The sequence below is a fragment of the Giraffa tippelskirchi genome, chromosome 2 (genome assembly GCF_054371585.1).
Source record: "Giraffa tippelskirchi isolate mGirTip1 chromosome 2, T2T-mGirTip1v1.2.pri, whole genome shotgun sequence".
In the NCBI taxonomy this organism is placed as follows: domain Eukaryota; kingdom Metazoa; phylum Chordata; class Mammalia; order Artiodactyla; family Giraffidae; genus Giraffa; species Giraffa tippelskirchi.
The window spans coordinates 82,520,957-82,542,861 of NC_137276.1; the positions used below are offsets into that span (position 1 = coordinate 82,520,957).

Sequence of the window (21,905 nt, forward strand, 5' to 3'; positions counted from 1 at the left end):
TTGCCAACCCTGTAGAGACCAGACTCAGTTCCCCATGCCCCACCTGAGGACCCCTGATGGGGTAGATAAATCCAGAGAAGCAGATCCCCACCTGGCTTGGAGGATCACCTGGACCCCCTGCTGCTGCTAGTGCCCCCATCACATCATTCCCCTTGGGCCTGCCTGCCTCTAGAACTGAGCCCAAGACTCTTGTGCCCCTTTGAACACTGTCTATTGCACTGTAGACTGTGTTTTCCCAGAACTCAAGCCCCTTATCCCCAAGAACATCCTACCTTGTCCTGGCCACATCCCTTTTCTTGTCTGCCTGACACACTGTGATCCCAGCCTGTCTCACTGCCAAGTCCCTGGGAGTTACAAGGAGGTGCTCTGGTCCTGTTCTTAGCCCAAAGCTTTCCTCTTCTGCATTGTGTCCCTTTGGTTTTCTCAGCTCCCAACAACCTCTACAAAGATCTCCCACTAGAATGGAAGACCCTTTCTTTTTGCTTCTGCAGGATCCAATACAGCCCTTGACACGCAGCCAACACTTAACCAACATGGATTGAGTGAATAAATGAATGGCCAACCCTGCCAGCTCACCTGGGCTCCAGAACTGACTACTAGAAAGCATCTCTTCATGTTCAGATGACATTTCCAACTCAAAGGACCCAGTACAGTACTTACATTTCTCCTACTATGCACCCAAAGCACCTCAAGTTTTCTAATGACACCTGCAATTCCTCAGCATCCTTACAGACTTTTTTTCTCTATCCAACCAGTTACCAGGATCCCAATTTTCCCTGGAAGCTCTCCATACCTCTCTTTCCATCTTATTTCCGATGACTTCCTTGAATATAATCTGGGCTCCAGAGAAGGGGGACTACTCACTTCCTGAATAGACAACCTGTATTTTCTTTGTTTCAAAGTTTAATAAAATGAAAAGGAAAAAGTATAAGCTCAGTGTAGAACATTTAAAAATTATATTCAGTTATGAATTTTGTGTAAACTTGAACATTTAGGGTTTCCCCATAGTTGCATGACTATGAATAACAATTTGATGCAGACCCTTACATCTAAATTTTTGACCACCTCTTTAATTATCTCACCAGTAACTATTAGGCCAAAAAGTATGACCATTTTAAGGCTATCAGTGCATATATCCTAAATTGCTTTCCAGAAATAAATGCTGTACCAATTTACACTCTGTAAACTCTGAGAATAGTGATGGTGCATATCTCAGTTGACCTTTGTTAGCACCAAGTAACACTTTTATTAAAAAAGATCTTTGTCAATTGCATAGGTGGAAAATAAAGATTTACTCCACGACTTTTCTGATGTTTTCTCTCTGATCAGTTATCTCTCTTCTTTCTCTCTCCCTCTCACTGAACTTCCTCTCATTGAACTTCCCCTCAGCTACTAAACTTATCTATCCTATGAAACCCACCTCAGAAACACCACTTCATTAAATCCCCTGGCTCTGCCTACAATGCCGTCTCACCCATAGTCTCATCATTGTGTTTGCATCTCCTGACTGCCTTGCAGTGAGATATTCCATATGGTCTTTGTTGTTGCACCTTCAGGGCCCTGAGAAAAGATCCATATCCTTCTGCAATATGTTACACATCTTAGAGTTCTAAATTGTTGAATTACATCTCTGTGTAATATAGTAAGAGTTATTCTTCTGCTCCATTAATAATGGTGTATCTGGAAGTAAGACTTTAGCTCCATGATGGGATAGAAATTTATTTATAAAGAGCTTTCTAACATTGAAGGTGGGTTTTGCAGTACAACGTGGAAACTGTGCAATTTTCTTTGCCCTTATTTAAAAGTAGAGTCAAAATCCAGGGAACTCAAATTGGGGCTCTGTAACAACCTAGAGAGGTGGGGTGGGGTGGGAAGTGGGAGGGAGGTTCAAGAGGGAAGGGACATATGTACAGCTATGGCTGATTCATGTTGATGTAAGGCAGAAACCAACATAATATTGTAAAGCAATTATCCTTCAATTAAAAATAAATAACTTAAAAAAATAAAGGTGGGAATACAGAAAAAAAGTAGAGTCAAAATAATATTTTGTCAAGTAGAAAAGAAAGCAGTTTACCAAAGGGTATATATAATTCAGTTTTTATAAAACAAAATAATACAGTCATTTTTATCCACATAAAGCTTATACTACACACACATTCATAGGCATAAGAAAAATCTAGAAGTATGCATAAAAACATTAACAATGGATGTTCCTAATTTTCCATAGTTACTATATTTATTTAGATACTTAAAATATATTTTTTAAATGTCACAAAAAAATAAACAATTTATATCTCTAAGTCCAGAATGAAATGTATTGCTTTCTGAAGGTCTGCTCTGTATTACCTCCATAAGACTCAGGGTTTCAGCAATGGTTTCTCCTTTAATGTCAAGAAGAATGAAAATAGTTAAGGTTTCTGTGAAGCTCCTCTAAGCCTTCTAGTGTATGAGAAGCTTCTATTTCTTTGAACACCACCATCATCCATTTATCAGTTTGTTTTAAAATGCATGATGTGTCAAAAATCTATTGTTTCCTTTTTTATTTTCAATGACACACATGCTAAGCCATTTACCCAACTGGAATCTACACAAGCTGCCAATAATCATGAATTTAAAGTTGCCTTTCAAATCATAAACTATAATTAGTTATCTGAGGACTTAAGCAGACAAACTTTTTTTCCCCTATGAAATATATTTTGTCCTGCCCTGCTGTAAACACCTATCATGTATTCGTGTGCATGCAAGGAAAGAATGGCTGATGCTTTTGGGTAAGAAAAATCATGGGAAGAGAAACACTTAGAACCAAAGAAGTTTTCCTCAGAAATGGGGGAAAAAATGGGATTATTATTGGATGCTATTCAATGGCAAGCTCAGGATATCTGTACAGGAGAAACTCAAAAACTGTTTACTAAATGAATGAATGAGAATTGTTCTTTCTCCTCCGGAGACAAGGTAGGTTTCTTATTACTGTGTGATGCATTTTAGGACGTGAAGAGAGAATTACTACCAAAGGAAAGAGAATTTACTGGTGTCTGTTGGGTGTTAACAGAAAAATACAAAAGACAGATTGATTCTAGATTTGGGGGAAGGAAAGAAGAGTGTTATTGAGGAGAGAGAAGTCAGTTATATATAAAAATTCACTTAGATTCTCTAACAAGTAGGGTCTTTGCTTGTTATATTTTGACACTTGCATATTTTCCACTGATGCAAAACAAGAACGGATTGCACCATTAATTCATCATAACTTCTTAGAGGCCAAAACCCTGGAAGGACTTGCCTTCTGTAAGTTTAGTCTGAGTCCTGGCTTGAACTAAGGAAGAATTTATCAGTGGAGGAAGGGCCAAATTTCTCAGTGGTTTTTATCATCACAGTAACTGTCATTTATTAAATGCTTAATATATAACTGGCCCTTCACCATGCCCTTTTATATCAGGAGTCCCAAATTCTGGGATCTAATGCCTGATGATCTGAGGTGGAGCTGATATAATAATAACAGAAATAAAGTGCACAATAAATGTAATGCACTTGAATCATCCTGATACCATCCCCTACTCCCACTCCCAGACGGTGGAAAAACTCTTTCACAAAACCAGTCCCTGGCGCCAAAAAGGTTGGGGACTGCTGCTTCACATGCATAATCCTGAATCAGCTGCATCAGATGGGGTTCATCAAACCCTGGTGCCCCAGCTTCCCAGGGCTTGACTGCTAAATGGCATTTAACATCCCTGGACTTCAGATTCCTCATCTATCAAATGGAGATAATAACATAATAATTCCTATATCTCATGAATTAAATGAGATAAATGATGTGAAAGTATTTTGTCAAGTCTTATGTAAATGTTATTTAAGGGTGTTAGGTTTTACAATTTTTTTTAAGTAGAATGGTGGAGGGTGGGTGGAAAGAGTGTGTCATTGTGTCATCTGGCCTCTGCTGCCACCTCCTAGCTCATTCCCTTTTCAAGTGCTCTTCACTTCCCACCCTTGTCCCTAAGACATATACTCAACCCTGCCTCAGGACCTTTGCACCAGCTGGGTCTTCCCTCTGAAGTCCTCCTTTCTCAGATCTCCACATGGCTGGCTCCTTTGCATTGTTCAGATCTTGGTGCACCTTCTTAGCTAACACAGCATCCTTTCCTTGCAGGCAAACCCCACTGTACACTCATTTATTTTCCTCATGGCACCTACCACCATATGTAATTACTTGTGTTTATTGTCTGTCACTCCCAACTAGTATATAAGGTCCAAGAGGAAAGGGACTTAGATGTCTAATGTCTCCACTTCATTCCAGGCACACAGTAGGCACTCAATAATGTCTGCTGAGTAAATCTATTTAATGAAGAATATGACACAGAGAAATAATCAAATCAGAAACTTCTGAGCAGCACATGAAGAGTTATCTAGAAAGTTTCAGACAAACCAAAAGGTTTCTTGTGCTGAGTATATATAAGGCAGAAGAAGGATGATTGGCTGCTATGGAGAAGGAGTACACCGTGTACCACAGAGATATCCACATGAGCTTTAGAGGCATGCTGACCAACTATCAATACAAGCTGATATTGAGCAGGTATGCAGCTTGGACAGGTTACTCAGCTTGCTAAGGCCATGTCCTCCCTCTCTGAACAATTGAGAGGACTGAATTTCATAAAGTTGTGGAGAGGATTAAATGAGACTGTCCCTTAAAGCCTTATCCTAGTGCATGGTAGTTGGAGAAGGCAATGGCACCCCACTCCAGTACTCTTGCCTGGAAAATCCCATGGACGGAGGGGCCTGGTGGGCTGCAGTCCATGGGGTCTCGAACAGTCGGACACGGCTGATCGACTTCACTTTCACTTTTCACTTTCATGCATTGGAGAAGGAAATGGCAACCCACTCCAGTGTTCTTGCCTGGAGAATCCCAGGGATGGAGGAGCCTGGTGGGCTGCCATCTATGGGGTCACACAGAGCTGGACACAACTGAAGTGACTTAGCAGCAGCAGCAGTGCATGGTAAGTATGCAACAAAGAATTAGTAGCTGTGGGTAAGGAACCATAACAGCAGTAGTTCTCAGGACTTTCCTGGTGGTTCAGTGGTTAAGATTCTGAGTTTTCAGTGCAGGGGGCGCGGGTTTGATCTCTGGTTTGAGAACTAAGATCCCATGCATGACAGGCATGAATGAATAAATAAAGCAGTAGTTCTCAAACCTTGGCTAAAAATGGAACTCTCTGTCCCCCTCCTACCCCACTCTCCCCTGGGGAGATTACAAAATCCTGATGTTTGGTTCTACCACCAAGATCCTTATTTAATAGCTCTGGGGTACAGGTAGGACATGGGAAGTTTTCTAAGCTCTCTTGGAAATTCTCGTGTGCAGCAGGGTTAAAAACCATTGCCTTAAACCATATCTACTGAGGAAGTTCTCAATCAGATGGGCCAGCAAAAGTAGGTTTTGGAATGCCAACTACTTCTCTTTGAAGAACACAGTGTGTGCTTGGTGACTGGGAGTTTGTGGATAATATTTCTGCACACTCACAAGCAGAAAAATGGATTTTCCTAGGGGGGCTTTTTTCCCTTCTTCCACTATTCTTCATCTCACACACCTTTTACACCATACCTTAAAGAAGAGTTCAGAAATCAAGCATGCTCATTGACAAGGTATGTCCATGTCATTTCAAACAAAGTAAGAAACAGTTCACGTCCAAAGATGCAGTGCCTAACTCTCAAGTTGGCGGCTGGCAGATCATAAAATGCTGGTCAATTAACAGTTAATTGTGAATTGGAACAAGATGCAGAGCTCACAAGGGTCATGTAGCTGGCTGAGCCTGGAAAATGGCTCCAGTCAGGATGCTGGCAGTGGATCACAGATTGACTTAATGTGTCTCCCTGCAGGGGAGGTACCGTTTTATCTTGTACACCCTGGCTTTTTGAGAGCTATTACTGCATGGGTGTTCCCCTCCACAGTGCTCAGTGCCACTGCAGGCTCTCAAATCATTTATAATAATGTTCCCCGTGATAACTAGGTCTTTAGTTGGCACAAACAATTAAATAGTAAACATTTTATATTGGCAGCTTCGCAAATAGCAAAACATGTTCTATTCTAAAATAACTAAAATAACTCCTAGGTGTCTATAAATTATGAGATTTGGAAAATACCAGCAAGTGTCAAAGTACTGTCAAATACTTCCACAGTTATGTTTGTTAATGGTATAAATTCATGCTTTTTTCTGTGTGTGGTTTCTAACATGGCTGGAAATAAATATATTTAAAATGCCAATTTACGGCTCTGAGAGATCACTGGGGTGCGTGCATACCACATGACTCATCAGAGGTAGTTATTTGCTCTGAGCTCGAAAATGGTGAAGAATTATTTTTATCTACTAAGAAACTGACCCCAGGGCTTTTGGTGGGTGTTTGATCTCTTAACCAAAGGAAAAAACAATATGATTTCATTTTCCCTCTCTGAAACACCCTTTTAAGAAGACATCAAGTTGGCAGCAGCACTAGGAAATCTAACTGACAAATTGGATGGATCTTGGCAAGTAAATCACACTGGGCCACTCTGTCATCACACAAAACTGAGGCATAGAATGTATGTTTAAAAACAAAACAAACCACACATGTAAGAAAGGACCCAGGTTAAAATTCAGCAGAGAATTTTATGTGAGCTTGCATTCTAAATTACGTGACACAACATATTTACTAAGTGTCACTTTATAGACCTCAGTTGAAAAAAAAGAAAATCTTTTTGCACATTCACTTCTACAGGGAAATTAGGTTTGGAAGAGGCAAGCGCTGAATTATGCAAGGTGGTCAGAAAGTCAAGTCTTGAAAAGCTGGCAACTGTGAAGAGGTAGGGAGGGAGTCATGGTCCAAGTGATAAATAGTGCCACCAGAGGAGAGAACAAGAAGAGGTGTTTTTTTTTTTTTTAGTTTTTTAAATTATTTGTTTTAATTTCTGTAGTTTACAAAATTGACATATCTTTTTTATATCATCCTCCCCTTGTAGCACGTGGGATCTTAGTTCTTTGACCAGGAATCAAAACTGTGCCCCCTGCATTAGGAGCTCAGAGTCTTAACCACTAGATTGCTAGGTAAGTCCCTAGAAAAGGTTTTTAACTTTCCAATTTGTGAGGAGTTTTTTGTTTGTCTGTTTTTTTATAACTGAGTCTTACTCTTTAAATGTCCAAATGTTTTCATTTTGAAAAACTGCATGAAAACATTGTAAAAAGTTTCTGTATTCAACGGTTCCACAAGAGGGCTTTGTTCTTCTGGTAGTAGCTGATTCTGAATTGTATTCTTATTCTTCCCTTGATTACAAATGGTCAGCTGTCATTTCTCTGGTTGAATCCCTCCTTTTATCTTAGAACTCTCCATCCTCCGCACATTGCTTACTTTAATCAGATATAAACTGGATGGCAGATAACTAAGGTTTTCAAATTTTAAGAATTAAATAAAAGCCAGGCTCTGAGTTAAGTAAGGCTAGACCAAGGGCCTGATTAGGGAAAAGTAGCAAGCCTCTGCAAAACGTGTTTCAATGGTTCAAAGACTGACTCTGGGGGAAAGGGGTGGACTTTGGCTTTGTTCCAGCCTGAGACTCTGAGCTGGAAGTCTGACCTTCACCCCCCAGGTATGACACTCAAGCATCTGAGTGGTGCTGACCAGTAGGGAGACAGCATGGTGTGGTGCTGGTGGTGGCGGTGGGGTGGGCGGCCAGGCCAGGCCTGGGGCTTGAATCCCACTCAGGACCTATGTGATGGAGCACCAGTCACATGACCAGTGCCAGTCATGTGACCCGCTGCTACTTCTGTTGTATCCACCTGGTGAATAACTGAACCCACAGAGTTGTCATTAACACTTTTTTCTAAGGGTATCTCTAAAAAGAGCAGACTCATTGGAAAAGACCTTGATGCTGGAAAAGATTGAGGGCAAGAGTAGAAGCGGCAACAGAGGATGAGATGGTTGGATGGCATTACCAACTCAATGGACATGAGTTTGAGCAAACTCCGGGAGGTGGTGAAGGACAGGGAAACCTGGCTGCTGAAGTCCATGGGGTCACAAAGAGTCAGACACGAATTAGCGACTGAACAACAACAACAACAAAAGCACTTGAAGGAGAACTGGTTCATGGCAAATGCTAAATTTGTGCAAGTACAACAGTAAGTAAACCTTACTTAGGTAGCTACTCTCATTCAAAGCAGAAATCCTGCAGGACTTACCTGGTGGTCCAGTGGCTAAGATTCCCAACGCTGGGGTCCTGGGTTCGATCAAGGAACTAGATCCCATATGCCACAACAAAGAGTTTGCATGCCACAACTAAGTATCCCCGCGTGCTGCAACTAAGACCCGGTGGGGCCAAATAAATAAATATTTAGGAAAATAAAAGAGCAAATAATGGGGATCTGCTTTGCCCCGTCTTCCAAGAGCAAAGCCCTGAAGTCAATGTCTCTCATTTGCTTGTTTATGGGGAAAAAAAAACACCCAACCAAACACCTGAACATTCCTGTGGGCAAAGCATCATGCTGGGTGGCAAAGATGTTGACTTTGGCAGCACAGGTTCTGCTCTAGGTAATGCTACCTGCTATCACTGTGAAAAGTTTGTTCTCTCTGAAAATCTTTCATTTCATTTTGACACAGGTAAAGACATTTAGAGACAAACTGAAAATTGATTAATCTAGTAATGACCTGACCTCATAAGAGTCTTGGAAGGGTTTACAGGTATTACTAACCAACTTACTTGATTCATTCTCATTTTAGCTGACGTTTCACATTGGTAGGCAGGATATTAGTCCTTAAAAAGTTTAACTATAGATTTTTTTTTTAATTAGAAAAGAAATATGTGCTTGTCATAGAAAATCTAAAAACTGAGATGAGCATAGGGAAAAAAATTTCACATTCTCACCACTCAGGCTCATCACAGTTCACCTTTTAGGTTATTTTACTACTCATTATATATGTATTTGCCTATACCAGATCATTGGTTATATATATATTTGAATATACAGATTAAAGCTTTGGGGGTAGGTTTTTCTGATACCCACTCATGCTAGAATTTTTTTAAATACAGGGGAGTGAAAAGAAAATTAACACTGCCTCTGCTTGTATGAAAAGATACTTTCCATTCCTCCACCTCACTCAGCGAGGTGCTTCTAATATGAGCTTGTGTCCACTGGAGCATTTGTGGAAGAGGATAATCATTAGCCATCGCCTTAGCCTCCAGCAGGGGTGGACTGTGGTCCAAGGAAGATAAGTTCCATGGGTTCCTGGTTGAGACCCCAGAGGTTGGGCCTGTCCCATGAAAGCTGGTGGGCAGGTGCCACCAGATGTTCTCCTGGCCCGATTTCTCCCTGATTCCTCTAATCACAGCAGGACAGTGGCTGAACTGGAACCAGCATCCCAACTTCTGTCTTTCAGAACTATACCTTTGCCACTTGGCCTCCTCAGAGAGCATGGCATACAGTAGGTCTTTAAGAAATGAAAATCAGTTGAATGAAAAAACAAACAAACAAAACACCTGGAATCTCACCACCCAGAGATAAAACTGCTCCTAACATCATGTATCTAAGAAAAGAAAAAGTTGATTATGCATCGCAAGTTCTGATTTTCAGCATGGTTACCTGGGCACAGCCTGGAATTGATGATAGAATATCCTAAGACTTTTATGAGTACCCCCATCCTTCCTTAAAAAAGAAATGAACAAACCCCTGATGATTTGGGTCATTCAATATGTGTTTTAAAAGATATTTTTAAATGTTGGTGAGGTTTTTTTCCCCTAATTATTATTTTGGTAGCTTATTTTAATGCTCACTCCATATTTTCCCCATGATTAATTAATGAGAAATCTAAATATTGTCAAAATTTTTTTGTTTTGTCATTTTTTTGGCCATGCCACATGGCACATGGGGATCTTAGTTCTCTGACTAGGGATCAAACCAGCAACCCTGCACTAACAGTGTGAAGTGCCAACCCTTGGACCACCAAGGAAGGCCCTTAATACTGCCAAAGTTTCTGTCTTACAATGAAGAAACAAAAAAAGATGGTGGGGGATAAGGCAGTGGAGACAAACTAAATGTTTCTTGTATATTAATGCATATATGTGGAATCTAGAAAAATGGCATAGATGATCTTATTTGCAAAGCAGAAATAGAAACACAGACATAGAGAACATATGTATTGGACATCAAGGAAGGAAAGGGGAGAGGTGGGAGGAATTGGGAGCTTGGGGTTGATACTATATATGTTGATACTACATATAAAATAGATAACTAATGAGAACCTATTGTATAGCTCAGGGAACTCTACTTAGTACTCTGGGGTGACCTAAATGGTAAGGAAATCTAAAAATGAAGAGATATATGTATATGTATAACTGATTCACTTTGTTGTAGAGTAGAAACACAACATTGTAAAGCAACTATCCTCCAATAAAAATTAACTTAAAAGTGTTTTTTGGTGAAACACATTAGAAGCAGAAAACGGTGGGGACCAGCACATAGCCTGCCTCCCTAAGGCGCGGAGATGGAAGGGAGGCAGTGGGTGGCTGAGCGGCCCTCCCTACCCTGACTGGGTTTGCCTACATCCCATCATTTGCTTCCTCCTGGCAAAGTTCTCTACCAACACTGTGGCTCCCGGAACTTGGAGGGAGGGTCGGTTCTGACCCTCATCCGATCCTAAAGTCATCCAGTTAAGAACCCTGCTGTGCCCTGCCCAAGCAAAGGAGGGTTAACACAAGAAAATACTCCTTGTAGGCTTTTGTGAAATCCTGCAAGATTTCTTTGCAGTTCACCATGGCGTGTGGTTGGAAAGTTTCTCTAGTCGGTAATACAGATTTTGAAAGTTAATGATAAACACCTTCTCAAATGATCTTGAATTTAGCCATGTTAGCTAGCACTGATGCCCAGATACCTTTAAAGTCAATCATTTACCTGAAAGGGGATCTCCAGTACTGTCTCGAAAGCCATTTTCTTCTCCCTTAAAAAACAAAAAAGCAATCTTCATTAAAACCATACCCATATGTGATTAGAGATGTTATCAATTTTCCAATTTAGTTAAATTTCCACCAGAACCTGGGAGGCGGGTATGGATCTTAAGAATGGTACTTTACTGAGTAGTAAGTCAGATAGAGAAAGACAAATATCATATGATATTGCTTGTATGTGGTATAAAAAAAATGGTACAAATGAACTTATTTACAAAACAGAAATAGAGTCAGAGACATAGAAAACAAACTTACAGTTACTGGGGGGAAAAGAGAGAAGGGATAAATTAGGAGATTGGAATTGACATGTTTACACTACTAAATATAAAATGGATAACTGATAAGCACCTACTGTATAGCACAGGGAACTCTACTCAATACTCGGTAATGATTTATATGGGAAAAGAATTTTAAAAAGAGTGGATATATGTATATGTGTAACTGTTCACTTTGCTGTACAGTAGAAACTAACATAATGTTGTAAATCAACTATCCTCCAATTAAAAAAAAAAAGGGTAGTGAATGATGTGTCTCTCTCTAGAATATAAACTCCCAGAGGGCAGGAACCCTTGTCTATTTCTTCTCCATGCTAGGTCCTCAGTGGTCAGAACAATGCCCAGCACACAGCAGATACTCAACCAATGTTTGTTAAATTATTGTCATTTTTTTAAAGTATAAATGCATACAAGATGCCATTTTTTTTTTAATTTTACATTATGGACTATTTCCCTTATTTTATTCTCTATCTGCTTTTTGTTGGGCTTGTTGTCAGTCCAAGTTATAATTCTTGAGTGTATCTACTATACTTTTTGTTGTTGTTGTTCAGTTGTTAAGTCACAGAAGCAAAGAAAAACTGTTAAAAACAGTGACTAATTCCCTTGAAAAGCAATGTGTTTTTGCCCACCTACTTGAGGTTCTATTTTAACCAAGGCTGTGCTGCCTGGAGGGATTTACCTGATCTCCTCATAGGGTATGTGTGGGTGGGTGTTTTCAGTGGAGATAGCAGAGAATGACCCCAGTATATATCTGTTCATGTTAACTCTATGTTATTTTTTAAATTTTTATTTATTTATTTTGGCTGTGCTATGCAGCATGTGGGATCTTAGTTCCCTGATCAGGGATCGAACGTGCATCCCCTGCAGTGGAAGTGCAGAGTCTTAACTACTGAACTGCCAGGGAAGGCCCACATTAACTCTATCTACATACAACTAAATCTCTCTCAGCAGCTACCAGTACCCCTTCCATCCACAGTACTGCAGAAGAAGCACTAAGAGTTGGGTCAAGGCCCCGGGTGTGAGTCCACCTGCATTCATAACCTCACTCACCTGGAGTCAGAGCACTGGCCTCTGATTTCTCATTTGCATACTGAGGGGGCTGATAGATGACCTTATCCCTAAGAGGCTCTACATTCTCAGGTCTCTGCGAGTTTCACTTAAAGATGTGCTAGCTCCCCAGTGTCAAACATTTTAAACAGTCTTTTCCTCTTAATCCGCCAAGAAGCCTTTCTCTTGCTCTTGAGTTCATAAATTCCCATGTTTCAGGGTTTTCCCGGTGGTCCAGACTCCTAGCTTCCACTGCAAGGGTCATGGGTTCAATCCCTGGTCTGGGAACTAAGATCCCACATGCCACAGGGTGTGGCCACAAACAAACACATTTTATCCAAAAATAAATGCCCATGTTTCTGCAGAATACAGACAGTGGTCTAATTACAAGCCTAATTTTTTTCTTTTACATAAGAAGCATCCCTGTGTCTTACCAGCTATATTTTGTCCCCTAACTCATCTATTTCTTGCTTTTGTTTGAATCCTGTTCCTTCTCACTGTCCTCACTAGAACAAAAAGCAACCTGTTCACCATACCGTATATACAGTTTATAAGAGTTACGGGCAGTCTCTAAACGAACAAAAATTTCTCTCTCTGCAACTTTTTACTTCTGCAAGACAAAACCCAGGAGCTCCAGAACATTAAGGCCACTATTCACTGTTCACCAGGTCGTGTGGGGACCTGCCTTTTCCCATCTATGCAGCTCCAGCAGGACCGGGCAGGCTCGCCCTCCCACCAGCACAGTCACGGTTATGCTCACTGAATTGGAAACTTTCGCGGAGGAAGCAGAAACCGGACCTTCAGGTAGTGTCAAGAGACACAAACAGCACTGGACAGATTTTTGTGGTACTGACAAGGTCCTGCTAAAGCATGGGCTGTTCTTTAAGTAAAGATGATGTTACGTGGCATAGCTGATTTGATTTCTCATCATCTGGAGAAAACGTTACCAAAATTAGTGTCCAGCTAGACTCATCCCGCTGATGTAGATGAGGGACAAGACTCAGAATTACTTGTGACAGTCAATGGGGACAGAATTTAGATTTTTGTTCTTGGCCCTGATTAGTACGTTGTGCTACTTTTAAAGATGGTTTCCTAAGAGTGAAATCAGAAGAGACTTATATTTTGTGGTTTCCATGGTCTTACTGAAACCTCATTCAGCACCTCTTTTCTGAGTAGCTAATAGGTACCAGCTCCCGTGGGGGAACCCATCTACAAAGGTAAAGGGATCTGAACCCTGACCACAAGGCTCAGAGATGCTGGGGAAATAGAGACACACCAGACTAACTAAAACATAAGGCAGAAAATGGTGTGTTCTGATACGAAGGAAAAGATCAAGTCAGAGGGGAGAGGTTTCTTCCAGCGAAAACACATTCTGATTCTTCAAATCAGAGATGTCTGAGATGAGCCTTTTTGAGCACCTGGAGAATGGGGAATCAGAGGGAAAGGGCATTGAGCTAGAGGTCCATGGGAGCCCAAAAGGAAGTGAAAACACACGGGGCCCCTGCAGGGCATTTTGTCTGAAGCAAAGGTGTTGAGGGGGTGATGGAGGGAGATGAGATGGGAAAATGGGCTGAGGTCTGAGACCTGGTTTCAGGCAATGGGAGTCACTAAGAGGCTGTCATCAGAACCAGGGCATCCTTGGAGCTGTCGAGGATCAGAGTGTGAACACCTACCCAACTGTAGGAGGTTGGGACACACGGGTGGCCAGGGAGAGTGGGGCAGCCAGGCGATCTGATGAGGGGAAGCATGACTGGCTCAAAGGCAAGGATTAGGAAGTCTCCATACCACTGCTTTGGGAGAGGAAGGGATAAAGCTAGAGCCATGGCAAGGATACAGCCAGCATGGGGGCAGGTGAGTGGAAGTGAGACGAAGAGCGAGTGCAGAAGATACGATGGATGAGACCACAAGAGCTTGACGGAAACTGAAGACAGTGCTGGGTCAGGACACTAAGACATGGATACTGGGAGAAAAGCCAGGCAGTGGAGGGCATGTGGTGAAGTCTCAACTTCGAGGAACACTCAGTGCCTACATTTCAGTAGCAAGGGAGGGAATGAAAAAGGAGGGAAGTCAGAGGGGAGGAGAGAAAAGGTTAAGGCCCTGAGGGCCACATGAAGACATGGTCTGGCAAGGAGAGGAGCAGGTTCTGACAGCAGCTCTAGCAGCTTCTGCCAGGCGGGCAGTGAGGATGTGGGGAATCCCTTCCCCTGCCCCTCTTTGCTGCTTTGCTTTCTCTTGCCTTTAAGGCCTCAGGTCAGGCATCACCAGCTCTAGGAAGCTGTCCAAACTCACAATCAGGGTAATGTGCCCTGGGTACTCCTACAGCCTTCTGGACCTGAATGACACTTGGTGACACGTAGGGTCGGTACCAATAATCCTCAGGGGGGAGCCTGGTGGTGGGAACCTAACCAAAGTGCAGCTCTGGGGACAGGAGTCCAGCGCCGAGGAGCTGTGACTCCACAGAGGCCAGGCCTGCAGCATCCTGGGGGCGCTGAACCCAGGTCAGAGGGTATGAGTGCTATTGAGCACTCACTGCTCCATTGAAACTGATCCAGGCACAGAGGACAGAGTCTCGGGTCAGAGCAGCAGTGGGCTTAGCTGTGAGCAACACAGGATGGCAGGGGACATGAAACAAGGGCTTAATCCTCTCCTTTCCATGTCTGTCCCTTCCCCTCCAAGAGATCCTATCCCTGGGTCTTTTCTGAGCCAGCTCCCCAAACCAGTTCCTCCATCCTGCTCCTTCCTCCTTCTGAACTTCTCAATGGCTGACTTCTGCTGAGTGCATACTATGTCCCAGGTAGATGACACTTTTTTGGGGGGGGGAGGAGTGTCATGAGGCATGCAGGACTGTAGTTCCCTGACCAGGGATCGAACTCATGCTGCCTGCATTCAGAGTGTGGAGTCTTAACCAATGGACCACCAGGGAAGTCATCCCCAGGCCGATAATGCTTTATTGGGTTAGGTCATTTCCTCCTCCAGATGCTGAGGAGCTGAGGACCACCACACGCAAATGATGAAACACTGAAGATTTCTGTTTGGAGGACTTGTTTTAATTGTGAAGTTCAAGTGCAATGCATTGGTTTTGTGGAAGAGAATAGTTTCTGGATACCATTGGGTCTGTGTGCCAAAGGGAAATGGTCTAGATAAGAAAAAAAGGTAGAAATGACCTAAATGTCCATTGACAGATTACTGGATTAACAAAACGTGGAATATTATTCAGCCTTAAAAAGGAAGGGAATTCTGACACATGCTAGAATAAGGATGAACCTTTAGGACATCATGCTAAGTGAAATAAGCCAGTCACAGGTGGATAATACTATATGATTCCATTTATATGGGTCACCTAGAGGAGTTAAATTCAAAGAGATAGAAAGTAAAATAATGATTACCAGAGGGTGGAGCAAGGGTGAATGGAGAGTTAGTGTTTAATGGGTATAGAGTTTCAGTTTGGGAAGATGAAAAAGCTCTTAAGATGGATGGTGGTGATGGCTGCACAACAGTGTCATTGTATTTAATGCCTTTGAACCGTACACCCAAAAATAGTCAAGATGGTAAACATCATATGTGTATTTCACCACTTAAAATTTTTAAAATATCTCCTTAGGAAATCTGAAGGTAACCACAAAACTGAACACGAGTGTTGTATAAATTCAAGCCAGCTAAAGAAAACACCCATTTTGCAAAACCTTTCCATTGTGAATATGTGGAAATTACCTTATATTTGGGCAAATGTGTTAACTGCTGCCAAGAATTCTTTGAGTAGAAAGAAAGTTGGCTAGGTGACATCAATTTTGCACTTGGGTGAGTTTATAACCTAGTTGTTGGGTCCCATGTTTGCTTAGGAAGCTTCAGGAATCAGGTGACGAACAAGAGTCCGCCCTGGTGACTTCACACCAGGCTCCAAGCAGCAGCAACCCCAGGGCCAAGAAGACACTGGGGGGGAAGGAGAGATGAACACACGATCCATGTGCCATCCACACATGGGGATGGACTGAAGATGCTGACAGATTGATGAGGAAGATACAAACCAGCACCTAGGAGCTAGGTACCAGTTTTCAGGGAAACACGATCTGCTGGACTCTCTGGTCCATCTTTCTTCCTTTCCTTTCTTTTTTTTCTTTCCTTTCCTTCCTTATTTCCTTCCACAGCACTGCACAGCATGTGGAATCTTAGTTTCCTGACCAGGGATTGAACCCGAGCCCCCTGCACTGGAAGCAAGGAGTCTTAACCACTTGACTGTCTGGGAAGTCCCCGTTTGGTCCATCTTTATGTGTCTATGCTTAGCTCACTAATGAAGAGTCCCATCTTTATGACTTGGAAAACTAAGGAGAAGATAACTCAGTGGGAAAGCAGTCAACAGGTTGCTTAATCCAGTTGTAGCCTAAGTCTGATTGGAAACCACCATAAAGACCAAAGTTGTCATTGTCCACCTGTTGGCAGCAACCTACATGACAGGCAAAGAGCCTAAGAAGAAATGCCTCCTTTGAAATAACTAGCTTCTTTGGGAGAACCACCAATGCTAAAGCTTGATGTCTCTGCTTTAGGAAAATATTTTAGTAAATGGCTTCGAAAATGTGATTTTAAATGCCCAAGTGTGCCAGGGAAACAGGGCTTATATAGCATGGGTTTAGACTGTTCTGAATTTTCTCCCATTGCTTGCCACTGCAAGCAAGCACCTTTTGGTGCTATGAATTCCCAAGACAGACCTGTCATTTGTGTAACTCTTCTGAATGAATTTACTGATTATCCACTTCTAAACGTAAGGACTAGACTATCAGTCTCCTGTTGGGTTTTTCTAAAGCACTTTATAACTCAATTCTTTTGCTGCAAACTAATTACAATTGTAATAACTGTTTACATTTATTTTTATTTCTTACTGAAATATAATATACATATGGAAAACTGGACATATCTATTTGAAAGTATACAAGCATAGTCTGAAGATATTGCAGGTTTAGTTCTAGGCCACCACAATAAATTGAATAACTCAATAAGATGGTGGTTGTTGTTTAGTTACTAAGTCCTGTCTGACTCTTTGCAACCCCATGGACTGTAGCCCACCAAGCTCCTCTGTTCATAGCATTTCCCAGGCAAGAATACTGGAATGGGTTGCCATTTCCTCCTCTAGGGGATCTTCTAGACCTGGGGATCAAACCCACGTCTCCTGCACTGGCAGGTGGATTCTTTACAACTAAAAGCCACCAGGGACACCCCCTCAATAAGGTAAGTCACATGAGTTTTTTGGTTTTCCAGTGCATATAAAAGTTATGTCTATACCATCCTGTAGTCTACTAAATATGAAACTGCATTCTGTCTAAAAAAACAATATATATATCTTAATTCAAAAATACTTTATTGCTAGGGAATTCCCTTGCCTAGTGGTTAAGACTCTGCACTTCCAATGCAGGAGGTGTGGGTTTGATCCCTGGTCGGGGAACAAGATCCCACGTGCCTCATGGTGTGCCAGAATGTAAAAAAAATTTTTGTAAATACTTTATTGCTAAAAAATACTAAACATTATCAGAGCCTTCCGCAAGTCATATTCTTTTTGCACCAGTAGCATCAAAGATCACTGCTCCCAGATCATCATAACACATATAATAAAAATGAAAAAGTCTGAAGTATTGTAAGAATTACAAAACGTGACACAGAAACATGAAGTGAGTAAATGCAGTAGGGAAAATGGTGGCAACAGAATTCCTGGACACAGGGTTGCCCCAATGTGTAAAAAATGCAATCTCTGCAAAGGCAAAGAGGCAGTAAAGGCAAAGAACAATAAAACAAGGTCCGCCTGTATTTCAGAACCGGCTTTTAGAAATGGGTTTCAGTCAATATGTTCATCAAGCACCTACTCAGTGCTGGAAACAAATCCCTGATGCTGCAGGTTACGATCCAGTAATGGGACCAAGACACACACATAAACATCAAAACCACAAGGAAAAACGTGTGAAAAAGGTACATGCAGAGTGAGTGCCAAGGGAGCACAAAGGTGGGCAGGAACTCAAGTGAGACCTCCAGGAACAGGGCAAGTTTCGCTAAGGATGAAAGAATTAAATCTGGAAGAAAGAGATTTTGAAATGAATGCTACAGTGTTTTGCTAGGATGAGAGCAAATCTGTGGGTTTGTGTACCTTTAGTGCTTTCTTCTCTTCAAGGAGATCTCTATCAAATGACAAGGAAGACCTGCTACTTGTGGAGTTGAAGTGAAGGTCAAAGACTGCAGCAGCTCTTTTCATGACTTCAAGGCGGGGATACTCAGGTGTAATTTCATACCTTGGCTATGGTTTCAGAGATGAAAGAGGGAGGGGTTTTCCCTTTGTGTATAAAGCATTAGATGATTATTGTTGAGAAATATCACGAAGTATTTTACAGGAGACTATGGCTTGCATGTGCAAATGCCAGCAGACAACGAAGATATGGATATTACTGCGAGGCAGGGAGGTTCTGCCTGTGTTTCTTTCATTCACAAATCCTAGGTTGGAGGATACAAGTGATGCTAGAGCACAGACCATTTGAAGGTTTGAGACGAGGAAGTGCATTTGAGAACTCTTCATTTCAGTCTCTGATTTTCCTCTCCTGCATAATTATGTTGCCAGCTGAAAAAGACTGCTTGGCTTCATATGCAGGGCCAATATATGAAAAGGTTACTGAGCCAAAATACCATCTAAATGCGTATATGATTTAACCCATCACTTTTCTTCGAAGAAAATACCAAAAACACGAATAACAAGTATTTAAAACTATACTATTTTTCAAAACATCAACAAGTGATACAAAAATTTTTTTTTCCCCTAATCTTTCATCCCAGCTCCTTCCCCAGAGATCATTAGTTACAATCTGGAGTGCCTCCTTCCTCATTCCTTATTGACAGCCACACTCAAAACCTACCTAGAGATGTTGTTTAGCCCAAAACCATATTAGTCTACAATTTCATTTATTTAACATTATACTGTGAATATCTTTTAAGGTTAGTAGTCTGGCTTAATATTATTACACTGTGTCAAAGTACCAACATTCATCAACCACCTCCTGCCTATGTGCATGTAAGCTACCAGCAACTCTTCTCTGCTTCAAACACACTCTGCAAAGATGTCTCCAGTATCAAGTCCTTAAAGGGGGATCACTGGATCAATGAGTAATAGATGTTGCCAAATAATTTCCTGAAAGTTCTATCAGTTTACACTCTCAACTGTGTATGAGGGCAGCTTCCACACCAACTGGAAGTTTAAGTGAAATTTAGCACACTTATGAAATTTAAAGTCATTATAGTTCACAGAGCACTGAATGAGAATGAGAATAGAAGCCACTAAGTCAATTACAGCGGATAAAGTAAAGAACTAGGGACTTCCCTGGTGGTTGAGTGGTTAAGATTCCATGCTCCCAATGCAGGGGGCACAAGTTCGATCCCTGGTCAGGGAACTAAGATCCTATATGCTGCATGACACGGCCAAAAGATAAAAATAAATAAAAAATAAATTAAGAAAAGTAAAGGGCTGTACAATTTTAACAGTTAATAAACTCTTTATGCTGCTCTCAGGATAGTAACTATGAAGTGCTAGGAAGCAGGCATGTTTGCCCTTCAGCGTGTATCTGTCTTATCACAAATATTTTCTTTTGACTTGGTACCAAAGTATAAATAAATCAAAGAGACAGATATTAATAGAGTCTATCAAATTAGAGTACTATGATTTTTCTTTTAAAATTTCATATCTGGAATATTCACTAGAGACAAGAGGACTCAAGGTTCTGAGATGATGACTGTGGTTGGGTGGCATGAATTTGTGGTGGGAGGAATAGTTCACATTTCATCATTTTCCAGGAATCAAAGACAGAGAGAGGAAGTGGTCCTGGTTCAGCCAATCTAGGACTGGGCCAGACAGGTTCTACCCCAAATTAGCAAGAGCATCAGCAAAATGCCTGATGAGTTGAGACTGTTGCCAGCTAAGCTGATGGAGACAAGGAGCAAGGGGGAGGAAAAAAGAAAAGAGACCAGGCTGGGTCAGAGATGTGGGAAGGATTATCCTCGGGGATAATGCACCACAGATGCAATGGTTCACATGGATGGCAGAGCACAGTGAGGAGGCAAGCAGGTCACCATCCAGGATAAATAAATTACTGGTTCAAGAAAGTGCAATCTGTTTGGACTGGGAGATGGTGACTGTAAAGCTAAAGGGAGTCCCTCTCGTGACAGTTAAAAACACCAAGTGTAAGGGTCCTCCTGGGCAGTCCAGTGGTTGCAACTCTGTGCTTCTCCTGCCAGGGCCCAGGTTCAATCCCTGGTCGGGGAAATAAGACCGTGAAAGCTGAGCAGCACAGCCAAAAACAAAACAAAGGGACTCAAAAAAAAAAACATCCAGATCTATAATGCAAAATTCACAGTGTTTGCCATCCAATAAAAAAGTTAGTAAACAAACAGGGGACTTCTCTTGTGGTCCAGTGGTTAGGACTTCACCTTTCAATGCAGGGGGGTGCAGGTTTGATCTCTGGTCCAGAAGTAAGATCTCATATGTCTCCAGGCCAAAAAATCAACACACAAAACAAATAACATTGTAATAAATTCAATAAAGACCTTAAAAATGGTCTACATAAAAAAAAAAATCTTTAAAAGAATTTAAAAATCATACAAAGAAGTAGGAAAATCTGATTAATAACCAGGAGACAATATCTGACAATTAAAAAAACCTGAAAAATGCCAAATGTAGGTTCTGGGCAAAATTCTCTAGTTTTATCTGGTTTCACATCTCTATACTGAATATTTTCTAAATGCAGAATGATCTGATTTTCCCTCAGAGAACAAACAAAAGGACTCGCCAATCGATCAAACAGATCTTGTTGGAGCTTGAAAGGATTGCTGCGTATCAAGGAGGGCAGGTAGGGGCCTGCTGGGCTGACTCACAGAAAACACCATCCACGGCAAATGCTGGTGGGCCCATTCCCTGTTATTAAAACACATGTAATTGCTTCAGGTTTGCAGATGGTCTGATGGGCTGCTACCTCTGCCAAGGCAATGAGGCTGCTGGATGGGATTTTGCCAGCCACCTCTCAGCCTAATTTAAAGAAAAGAGCAACCCCTCCATTTTACCAATTTTGTTCCCAAAGTTTTTATGCTAGTGGTCTGCCAGACTGACAACATTGAGAACTATGGAAAAGCCTAGAATCTACCCTGGTTTAGGCCAGGAAAGAGGCCCAGCAACAACTGATAACACCAACTGCTACTGATCAGAAATGCTAGGCATAGGGGCGGGGCTGGGAGTGGGAGGAGGGACACTGGATGAGGAAGGCTCCAGGACCCAACTCTGCACTCAGCCACTGGCTCAAGTCCCCTCTGTGAAACAATGTGATTTCTATGGCCCCCTTTAGCTCTAATGACGCCAAGTTGTCAATTTGGGCATCTAAGTCCAAACCCACTATCTAAATGGTCAGGATTAGCAAGACCAAGCCTTCTCTCTGATTTAGTATCAGGTGGCAAAAAGCTCAGGATATAAGGTACAACATAGACAGGACTCCAGCCTCTGTCATGATGGAGGGTGTGTGGAAGGCCTGGGAGGAAGGGGGGAGTCCAGAGCATACTATGAAGGGTCAAGGCTATGGGGGAGGGGGAAGAGTCCTGCCTAAGATAACAAAGCATGTGTCCTTAGA

General features: G+C 41.8%; 1 protein-coding gene across 3 annotated transcripts in view; it reads right to left on the bottom strand.

The window, feature by feature from the left end:
* The window catches only part of EDARADD (EDAR associated via death domain), a 99,200-nt gene that overhangs the window by 4,750 nt on the left and 72,545 nt on the right, over positions 1–21,905 (bottom strand). For all 3 annotated transcript variants that reach the window (XM_081569412.1, XM_081569411.1, XM_081569413.1), the window contains one exon: positions 10,896–10,941. In XM_081569412.1, the coding sequence (XP_081425538.1) occupies positions 10,896–10,941 (46 nt within the window). The remainder of the gene's footprint in view (positions 1–10,895; positions 10,942–21,905) is intronic.